Source organism: Puntigrus tetrazona, unplaced genomic scaffold (genome assembly GCF_018831695.1).
Source record: "Puntigrus tetrazona isolate hp1 unplaced genomic scaffold, ASM1883169v1 S000000696, whole genome shotgun sequence".
NCBI lineage: Eukaryota > Metazoa > Chordata > Actinopteri > Cypriniformes > Cyprinidae > Puntigrus > Puntigrus tetrazona.
The window spans coordinates 66333-77988 of NW_025048310.1; the positions used below are offsets into that span (position 1 = coordinate 66333).

At 35.7% G+C, this 11656-nt stretch overlaps 1 protein-coding gene across 1 annotated transcript; it reads left to right on the plus strand.

The window, feature by feature from the left end:
• Positions 1-749: 749 nt before the first annotated feature.
• LOC122335055 (extracellular matrix organizing protein FRAS1-like) lies at positions 750-11179 on the plus strand. The gene is made up of 10 exons (XM_043232817.1): positions 750-755; positions 1888-2019; positions 2189-2272; positions 4335-4436; positions 5370-5561; positions 6910-6996; positions 7488-7526; positions 7639-7786; positions 10348-10494; positions 11043-11179. The coding sequence occupies exons 1-10, from the start codon at positions 750-752 to the stop codon at positions 11177-11179; spliced, it is 1074 nt and encodes a 357-aa protein (XP_043088752.1).
• The last annotated feature ends 477 nt before the right edge of the window (positions 11180-11656 follow it).

Sequence of the window (11656 nt, forward strand, 5' to 3'; positions counted from 1 at the left end):
TTTTCTGTGATGCTAATGCCTCTCTTTAAATGTCTCTTGGGATGTTCTCCTAGGGCGAGCATTGAGAATCCCACCCAACAAGTGCTGTCCGGAATGTTTTGCACAGTTGCCTGGGACCTGTCAGCATGAAGGAATGGTTTATGGGGTAAGTGACACTGCTTATGACACAGCTCCAAAAAAAGATGCTAAAAGCCTCATCCTGTTCCTTGGCAAATCTTCCCACTTCTGGTCAAACACCCAATTCGGTGATTGCTTCGTTTTGTGCACAAAAGCTGTTTTGTTACCGTTACGCTCTTCCCTGACAGAGCAAGCTTCTTTTTTTGTCCCAGTCATCTCTGCTAAAGAGCCATTTGGTGCTCTGTTTAAGATTCTAGAAGTGTAGCTTTCAAGTCAAGTAGCATTTACTTAGGAGAGCAGGCTGTGTTAGCATTGAGGCTCAGAACAATAAGTGATATTAGTGATATTCTGTTTGCACAAATTTAAATATAATTTAAATATAACTAATGTATTTTTAAGGCTTTTATTGTGTTTTGGAGTCAGCATCTGTCTTCATCTATGTTCTGATATACCTTTCTTTCGCTCCCACTCACTCAGCATGACAGTCAGTGGAGTGATTCCAAATGTTCAGTGTGCACATGCTCTCATGGGAAGGTGACCTGTGGGCCACGTGCTTGTCCTCCCTCTTAGTTGTGGGAAAGACCAGAGTCCTTTCATCCCAGATGGAGACTGCTGCCCTGTATGTGCTCATAATGGAGGTACAGTAAGCTGCAAATTTTTTAACGTACAACTTTGCCTTGTTGCTTGTTTACTTTATAGGGAAAACAAACATGTTTAGGACTTTATGGTCTTGCAGAACACAAGACATCACATGTCTTTACTATTTATTGGTTCCTAAATATCTGTATGGAAAAAAAAATATTCCATTGTATATTGTATATTTTTAAGTGATTTATGGAACACAAAAGAATAATATTTTCTATTGTTCCTTTCATTATTTCATATATTAGTTCATTTTATTATTTTATTTTATTTTTCTAAGACAGATACACTAGATAGATTTAACTATTTACATATTTGCTTATTTATTTATTCATTTGTAATTATAGTGAATCTGTTTATTTATAATATATTAAAACAATATTAATGGCTACAGTGAAATAAATATGTGACCTTGGCATAAATGTTGCTGAATTCATTGTGAACAATTCATCCATCCTAATGTTTCTTTTTCTGGTGATGTATTCTGGACTTCTTCAGTCATTTCATCTGCTTAAACCTGGCTTAATTTGACTGCAAGTTTACAATCAGATTCATTCCAAAACCCAAGGACAGAACCCACTTTAGCCAAGTCGAGTCGTCTGCTTTATTGTCAATTCTTCCACACGTACAGCACATACATACAGAGAATTGAAATTGCTTTACTCTTGGACTCTAGGTGAACAATATAAAATATAAAAATTACAAATAAATTAAAACAATAAACTATACATAAAGAACAACTATACAATTATATACAGATATGGACAGAAATGGAATTGCCATTTGTTTGAGCAGCTATAACAGCATTAAATTTGCTTCAAGTAATGGCAAACTGAGTACTGAACATTTTGAAAGCAGATATTGTTTTTGCAGTTGTTTTTGGTGTGACTAGTGGCAAAGATATTACAACACTTCAGTTTTTGCGTGTTGGGATGTTAGTAGCAGTCATCTGTTTACCTCTCTTTTTTGAATGTTTTGCTGATTGCTTATAAAAGCTATGCTTTTCTTAGCTATTTGGGTCCCATGAGGGCTTATTCTGCTTCATGCTGTCAGAGACCAATGATGTGCTTTTTTCTTTTAGGAATTCTAGTACAATCTTGCAGTAAAATACTGTTTCTCACTCCATAGCCTCTTGCTCTTGGGAAGGCCACAGTACAGAGACGAGTGGAATGGACAGCCAGCCCCTGTACAAAGTGTCGATGCAAAAACGGTCACACTGAATGCCTGGTTGCAGAGTGTCAGCCTGTTATGTGTAAAGCGGTCAGTAACAACCCAGAACTGTGCCTTGTGTTTTGATCTGTTTGTAATAGTGAAGGCAAAACACAATTCAGCCTACCACATCTCTAAACTTAGACTGTTATTACAAGTTATTGCAAGAGTTGTTCTAGCAATCAAAAACAGCATATTGGCATACTCATTTGATATACAGAACGAGAACCTGGTGGTCCATCCCGGGCAGTGCTGTCCTCAATGCGAGCCGAATCCCTGCATGGAGGCTGGGAATGAGTACAAGGTAAGCCGGAAAAGAGATTAGAGAAAGGTGTAATATATACAGAGATGCGAGGACAGAGATAAATTGAGAGTGACAGATGGGATAATGCATGTCTGTATTACGGAAGACCTTTTGAGGGAGGGGATGGTAAGTGTGGGTTAAAGTGTGTTCATCATTCATACTGTGGCAGATGTGTTGAGCATAAAGCCGTGTCTGAGTTTGGTGTGTGTGTTATATGCTTGTCACTCCTGCTTCTGTCATTCTTCCGCACTTCTTTCTTTGCCTCATATCATCTCTTGTTCCTCCCTTCATTGTTTACACACGTATTACACATCATTGCCTCAACTGACTCTTCATCTGTTTGCTCACTCTCTCTCAGTTTGCAGTTTTTCTCTGCTTCTTTAAATGAATGGTTCACCCAAAATGAAAATTCTGTCATAAATTACTCACCTTCATGTCGTTCCAAACCAATAACACCTTCATTCATCTTTGGAACAAAAATTAAGGCCTGAGAATTGAGGGGTGAGAACCTAAAAGGCATAAGTGACGTTTCACCAACTTTACAGGAGGGGCCAGAACAAAAATTTGCTGTACTTTGATATTACTTTATGCACTGATTTTAATAACTTATAACAAAAAAACGTTGTACACTTATGACTGACAGTATGCTTTTGCCAGTAGAAAGAGCTAACTTAGAGCTTTCATTTGATATATATATATATATATATATATATATATATATATATATATATATATATATATATATATATATATTTCCATTTTACCCAAAAAGTCTCTCACCCTCGATATATATCAAACCCCAAAAATGTCATTTTTTCATTTCAGCAGAATAAAATTAAAATCACATGAATATATGTACATATCTACTTGCGCGACTGTTAATGCAATAAAACTAAAACTGAACCAAGAACCAAATTATGAGAAACACAAACAATTAATGAATTGTTTTAGGTTAGACAGTGAGGCTGTAGAGTCTTCTTTCTTTTGTCACGTCCACATTCTCATAAACTGAAGCTATGCCGCCTGTACAGGAAACAAATTATTAGTTAATCTTTGGGTTTGAGTCATTAGTTTTTTGTTACGTTTGGTCAGTATCTTACAACAAATACAAACATTACATGTTATTATATGTACGTATTTTTACTTCATCAAAGAGGTGAACAAATCATTTCTGTTCCCTGTAAAGAAGTAATGTTTCATGAGCACGGTCAATACGAAATTGACTTAATCCCTCCTGAGAGCACTTGATGTTCCCAGTCATATCAAAGATGAGTTTGAAATTGAACAAATCGTTCATGAACGACATATCAATAATAGACATTAACACAGTAAGGACATTGTTAAAACTGTTCATATGACATCAGTTGTTCAACTGTAATTTTACGTAAGCTTACATGAAAACTTTTTGTTTGCGAAGAAAAGAAAATAACAACTTTACTCAGCTATTTTTCATCTTCGTGATCTTCCTAATGCATACATGTGCAATATGTAGTCAATATTGCTATAGACACAGATGATGGTTAAATCATGTGGTTACTTCTTGAATTATTCCATTTGATCACCGCTGTCTGGAATATGTGGCTACATCATTGTGGTACTGACACCTCTCTCTAGACTCACAGACGTCACAAGCATCCCCAAAATCTCTCATCAGCATGTCATTTAGGGCTGTTTCTCTTTTCCGTGTGCTCTCAGCTTAACACGCCCCACTCAGCGGAATTCAGCTCTTTTGATCACAGTGGATTGTGTGAAAGCAAAGCAGGGATTTAGAGAGGATAACATTCACCACTCTTTTCATCTCCTTCTAGTACTTGTCTTGTTCACTACAGCATTGGCTGAAATTGTCATTTATTTCAAATTCATTATGTGCTGTAATTTGTACTGCTGCTAAAGCCTTGAACAGCATTAAGATGCCATCAGAATTTTGAAACTGGATCGAGACATGGCGGTGTAGCTCTGTATTATTTTTTTTCTCATACATTTAAAAATATAGAATTGATGGCGGATGGTGCTTTCTCTCATAAATCTTTTACTGTGTGTGTGTGTGTGTATGTGTTCTCAGCACGGAGAGCAGTGGCAGAGGGGCAGCTGTAACACCTGTGTGTGCGATCACGGTCATTCTCGCTGTCAGACAGAGAAGTGTCCTCCTCTCCACTGTGATAAGGTCAGCAGAAATCCATTACACCCCAACACTTTATGTCAAAGAGAGTTTCTTGACCAGCAAACTAGCTGAGGAGGTCATGAAAGAAGAGGTGCTGTTGGCTAAACGAATGCTGCCTTTTACAATTTAATACAATCTCACTTTCATTCTTACAGTTTATGCTTCATTGAGCCTAAAAGTGACAGATAGGTTTTTACTTCATCTAGGATTGTTTGCACTATATACTTCACATTTTGTCTATTGCTCCGGGATGTTTTTCATCTTAGTCTTTTGCTTTCATGCAAAATTCATGATCTTATGTAACTGTGCTTTAGAACAATACTCAGCAGGAACAGGAGTTTCGTTTTTATATCCTACCTTAATAAGCGTGACTCCTTAAAGAGCGTGAAATTACTTCATTAAATGAAAATTAGAGTTTTATGGCTTATCCATCTATATGCTAAAAGTTGGCAAAATTCACACATTTACACAGGTTTTTTTTTTTATCCTGGCTATTGTATATTTTTCTAAACAGGGACAAACCCTTTAGCAGGTCCCATTCAAAAACTAAGCATTTTGGGTTTATATACAAATTAGGCTCTATTAAATGGAACTTTTTGTTTACAAGAGATTTTTTCTTGTTGTTTTTTTACGAACTGAGGCTTAAGTAAAAATGATTGGCTACACCTTATTTTAAGCTGTCCTCGTTACAGTGTAATTATACACTTAAGAAATGAGTACTACATGTACTTACTACATGGTTAGGGTTTGTTTTAGGGTTACTTGCATGTAATTATGCATAATTTATTGTTGTCATAACAGTAAGTGCAATAGTAAGGGCACCATAAAATAAATTGTTACCAAATGAGTTGATGTGCATTCTAACAAATTTATAATTTTAACAATTTAGCAATTTTATACCATTTTATTGTGTCTGCTAACGCATGTTCTCTTCAGGGTCAGACGAAGGTCAAGCGAGCCGGGCAGTGCTGTGAAGATTGTGTCTCATCCAAAGGCAGCTGCCTCTATGAGGGCATTGTCCGTTACCATGGTGATATGTGGAACGGCACGGGTTGTGAGTTCTGCATGTGTGAACGGGGTCAGGTGCTGTGCCAACGGGTCGAGTGCGCCAGATCGGAGTGCCCACGGGTATGAGTCCAAATTTGATAGGGAATGCATTTCTATGCAGAGCCATCAGCAGGGACACATACTTACTTTGCTCATTAAAATGCACAATTAACAAGCGCAGCTGGAGGGGATGCCCTATATGTAAAATGTTGACTATTATTAGGGCAAAATATACCAGATGAGTTTGAGACCTGGGGCACATTATCTCTCTGTGGTCATTTGTCCTGGTTATGAATTATAACTTTATTCAATCAATATATTCTCTGCTTCTCCATTAATCATACAGAGCTCTGAAAGGTTGAGCAATGTGGAGATTTATCATTTATTAATTATCCTTTTGGCCCAAATCCAGAATTGCCACTATAAAGGTTATTTTTTTTTGAGAGCAAACTTGTGAATTTCACTACTATCAAGGTAAAGTTTGTGATGGGAGTTTAAAAGAAGTTTAAAAGCGCTTCAGGATTTAAATGGGACACATTCTGGTTCATAAAACTATTATGCATGCTGTAAAAAGTAAAAACATGCATTTATGTACAGCTATTTTTACTAGTTTTTCTACTAGTCCCATTTTTGAGATAGTTCTGTCATTATTTCCTCATGTTAGTCCAAAACCATAAAAACTTTGCTCACCTTTGAACTCACATAAAGATTTTTTTTATGTTTAGATGCCTTAATTTAACATGTTCATCAATTTAATGTGTTCATCATATAAAAGATTTTTCTCTCAATAAATTCCTAATTTGCTTCTTATCAATAGTTAATAAGGTCACTGGTAAGTTAAGACATTGAGTTGTTTAAGTACTTATTAATGTGTAGAATAGTGCATTAATATGTGTTTAATTACTAGTAATAAATTGCAAATATTGTAATACATGCATGCTAGTTAGCAACTAATTAAGAGACCCTAAAATAAAGTGTTATCACTATCCCTATATATTTAGTTTTGTTGGCATTACCTAAAGTATTCCGATTTTAAGATCCTGCATTAATTAAAATAAGAGCTGATGTTCATTGAAGTCATAGTAATAGAGTGTCTGATTAAACTACAAAGAAATACAACAGATGCTTCTATATCATTTTAAAAGCATTGATCGAACCCTCTTTCCTTCTGTAGTTCCAGTATTTCTTCTGATTTGCCTATAAGACCACCATGGCTTTGGTGATCTAATTGTGTTACACAGAAACAACTAAAGATTCTCTCATGAATGTAAATGACTATTGATAGCGGCCCCCTTTAAAGAACCTCAGAGGTAGAATTGGAAATGTGATGTAATTAGAGATTTGTGGCTCTGTGTCAGACAGCTAATCATTCCCTAGGGGGTGTTTTCATGCTGAAATTAAATGAACAAAATTTTACACCTTGTGCCAGGGAGAAGTGGTCCATTTGCCTGGGAAATGCTGCGCAGAGTGTAGGACAACAACCAGTTCCTGTACATATTTACAGCCAGACCAGAAGGTACAAACTTTCTTTAAATGTGGGTTTTAGTAAAACATAAAGTTGTTTTTTTTTTCCATGTTTTATATGCATGTTTACGTTTAAAATACATATGCTGCCATACAAATATTTGGGGTCGATAAGATATTTTGAAAGAAGTTTCTTATTCTGAGTGCATTTCTTGATCAAAAAATACAGTAAAAACAAGTAATATTGTGAAATATCAGTTTTCTGTTTTAATATATTTTAAAATGTATTTTATTTATGTGAAGTCATAGCTGAATTCTTTATTAATTAATGTTGAAAATAGATGTTCTGCTTAGTGTTTATTGGTAACTGATACTGATTCTTTTTTACATTAGAAATGCATTACTGTCACATTTTATCAATTGAGTTTATCATTGCTGAATAAAAGGAGTAATTTCTCTCTTTAAATAAATTAATAAATGCTGACCCCAAACTTATGACTGAGAAATGAAGAGGAAAGCAATCAAATGTTTTTCTCCATTTAGGGGCAGAAAGCCAACATCAAGAACTTTAGACGCCTTAGTGTAAGTACACATGAGACTGTGTTTTATGGTTTTGTAAAATTAATAAATACAGTTACAGTTTTTTACAATTTTTTCTAAGCAAAAATATTTGTTTCCTCTTCTTGTGTCTCAGAATCTGGAGAGTGTCAGAGAAGGGCTGTGTCGTGAGTGCCAGTGTCAAGAGGGTCGTGTGATCTGTTACCAGCATTCCTGTCCCACCTGTCCATTGGGCACCCTAACGATACCTCACCCTGGACAGTGCTGTCCCGACTGCAATCCAGGTGAGACCTGCGTCCGTCTTGGTCTTCGTTTCCCAAACAGCGGTGATATACGAAGCTACAATAATTAATTCCTCTCTTGCGAATAGGCTCCAATATAATCAGTGAAATTGACATTATACTTTGATTTATTTACTTCAAAAGAACATTATTCTATTCCCAGTCTAAAAGCATTTCTTCATGCGATTAAAAACATTTCTGAATCGTTCTGAAAATCTTTCTTTATCAGCCCTCCGAGGAACAATTTCTCAACCATAAAGACAAAACATAGTTGATCTGGGTGGTAGAGAGATGAAAGCTATAGTATTAGATTATATTCTGGTTAGATAACGTGGTTATTTAGCTCTGCCGCACCCTTGAGACTCGGATTTGATCTATATACTAAATTTCCCTGGTGACTTCAAAAGATGTTACAGGAAGGAACATGCATCTTCCTCTCTCTGTTTCTCTTAGGAAAGACAAGTAGAGAGAAACGAAAACAGAACGTGTTTGTGTTTACATTTTGCTTTTATATATATATATATATATATATATATATATATATATATATATATATATATATATATATATATATATATATATATATATACTGTATGTTTATCTGAACAGACAGGGCAAATTGTTTGGACGTTTATATGTGCGTGGGAGTTGACCGTTTGGCATCTCTGTGTTTATGCTTATAAGATTATGCTAATGTATCCTCTAAACACAGCAGACAAATAGTATTTTTCCTCTTAAACTTTGGATAGGAACTGACTACCTTGTTTACAAAACAACAACATGCTTTTTCCTTCTATTTTTACCACATTAAGGTCATATGGAAAGTGGAAAGTGGAAGCTTGCGTGCTGATGGTGTTTGTAAGCTTGTTAATGTCCAGATTTTATCGAAACGGCAAAAGCAGTGTATATGTGTTCGAAACCACATAACCATTTGTTAAATCGACTGCCTGTTGTGCGGAACAGAAGGAGCCGAGCATCAGTGTTTTATCAGATAGATTGTCTGAGACATAATGACTTGCAGTGTTACTGTGAGAAACGCCATGTTTCGGAAAGGATTTACTAGCTGGTGACCGAATTACAATACATTTGCACTCAAAACAAGTAGATTTTTCAAATCGATGGAAAGTCTCAAAGGTCATTCTGGTAAAAAATGCTTACTTCAAGTAGAAAATGGAGAGTGGGATAGTTTTTCACCAAGACCTATTGATTCACACACCAAGGTATTTAATTAAAAGTGATTTATGAGGGAATGTCAGAAAATAATAAAGACTTAGAGATTTCATTTTTTCTTCCTCTGGATATGGGTCTGGGCTTATGCTTGCAGTGTGGTCCAAAAATTGAGAATGACCAAATATTAACCAACACACCTTTAATGTTCTACATTGCCCTATTTCCTTGTCTCTTGCTCTGGCCTCATGGACGGAGCCAGAAACCTGCACCCCAAAGTCCTTAGCAAGGGATTTACCAGCTCATTAGAGACTGTGTAATTAATTCTTGTGCCAAGTAATGGTGCCAAAGAGAATTATAGTTAGAGGCTCAGGTTTCTTGTGGACCACGCGGAGAAGATATGAATGGCTTATTAGTACACTGAAGACTGGGTGGTTCATTTACATGATTACAAATTAAATAACCCCGATGTTATGCAGCTGCACCCAGCAATATATTATGTAATAATATTTGTTAGTGTTAAAAGAAAATATACAGTCTTTAAGAAATTTTTATGTTACAAAATGTTTAAAAATGAAAAACTATCCTACTCTCCATTTAATTCATTTATTGGACTTTTCATCAAATGCTCCTAAAAATGGATCACTTTCCAAAAATATTAGGAAGGACAAGAAATGCTTTTAATGTTAATATGAGAAAACAAATGTTTCTTAAACAGCAAGTCATCAATATTATACAATTTTTTGAAGGATCCTGTATCCCTGAACCCTAGATTAATGGATGCTGAGAATTCAGCACTGAAATCCCTTGAGTAAATTTCATAAAAAATGTGTTAAAATGAATATATTAATGGTATTTTTAAATGAGCACAATATAAATATTTCTACTGTATTTTGATCGGATTAATGCAACCTTGGCGAAAACAAAATACCTATTTCAAAACATTTAAAAATCTTACCGACCCCTGTATACTGTTTTATGATATGTAGATTAATTTCCACACTATCTGCAGCCTATTTTAAATGTAACTATTTTAATTAGTCAGAAGCGTGACAGGTTTCGAGTACTCGTAATTGTTTACATAACCCTTTGACAATGTATTAATACAGTTAGATTAATACACAGCCTAATACAATTAGGCTATGATGAAGAACAGCTTTTCTTAATTAAAAAACCTAATGCATTCACAATAAATAGTACTTTACTGGTTGTTCAGTCATTTGTGACGTGTAATGCCCTAGGAAAATGCAAATGTACCGTCTCAGCTGCAGCTGCTTCTCTCTTATTATATAATGATAATCGCAGTTTGTGAAGGTTCGTAATTTAAGTAGGTGTCTGTAAACAGTAACTTTATGTGTCCTCTGAGGGGTTTGACTGTGTTTTGTGTGTGTCTGCAGCAGTGCAGTGTCACAGGGACTGTTTGACATGCTCTGGTACACCAGATCACTGTGACAGCTGTCATGACCCTTCTGCCCTGTTGATGAATGGACACTGTCTGCAGTCATGTCCTGAAGGATTTTTCACTCAGGGCAAAGTTTGCGCAGGTATAAACATACTTTTTTTTATTTATTGTGGTTTACTTTTACAGCCCACGCTGTTTTTGTTTTTACACGAATCGCTGTTCGCCTCTTCATCTCACTTTCTTTTTTACTTTATCCTCCTCCTCTTTTTATTTTCCCACCAACATTCCACACACGTCTGGCCTAAACATATTTTTACCTATGGTATTTTAAATCCTCAAAACGCCCTCTGCTTTGGGTGACTTCCATAAATAGTTAATCCTATAGCTTTGTTGGTGTGTGTGTGTGTGTGTGTGTGTGTGTGTGTGGATGTGCATGTACATGTACATGAGTCATGTTTGTCACAGTCATTTCAACAAGTCAAAACACCGACCGGATCCTACAATGGAATTTCCCCACTTTAGAGGCTATAGCATCTTTTGACAAAATTCTTACAGTCACTTTGAAAGCTGCTGCATTAACTTTCTCACACAGAATTTACTAATGTGTCAGTGCTTTGGGCCCAAATTTTGCATAGTGTTTTGCTATTGCAGCCATGAAGTGTATCGCCCTTCTCTTTCTCTTTCTGCCAGGCTGCCAGCCATCATGTGCCACCTGTGAGAATGACTTTGAATGCACAGCATGTGGTGGGTCCTTTCTCCTCAGCGGCAGGCAGTGTGTGACCACCTGTGAGAGGTCTGTTCCAGGACCACACACGCTGCCTCAGTAAGTCACCTGCAGTTTACATCTCATTCACTTTTATTATCTTGTCTTTCTGTGATAGTGTTTACTTCTCCGGTACTTTTATGTTGCCTTCTTACCAGCTTTAAAAGAAAGTGCATATATTACATCTCAGCAGGTAGCCCATGAGGGAAGTTGGAGGTAATACTGTAACAACATGGTATTGATGTGTTTGTGGAGCTATCATAGAAATGCTGGCGAAAATCATATATTTATATATACATAAATTCAGTATATGCATATATTTGAATTTATATAGATTTTAAATATAATTTTGTATTCATATTTAACATAAGCATCTATATTAAATAAATGCAATACTATTGATTTTCTTTTTTTTTTTACTTTTTTTTTCTTATTTTTATAATATATGTATATATTCACTACCTTTCTAAAGTTTGGGATTGCTATGATTTGATGCCTTTTTCTATACAGCAAGAATGCATTCAGTGGATCAAAATCAAAG

Bases quoted from the DNA above. Each gene is read 5' to 3' on its own strand.
- LOC122335055 (XM_043232817.1), top strand. The intron at 2,273-4,334 runs GTAAGCCGGAAA...ATGTGTTCTCAG, and splicing joins AGGCTGGGAATGAGTACAAG to CACGGAGAGCAGTGGCAGAG. The intron at 7,787-10,347 runs GTGAGACCTGCG...GTGTGTCTGCAG, and splicing joins CTGTCCCGACTGCAATCCAG to CAGTGCAGTGTCACAGGGAC.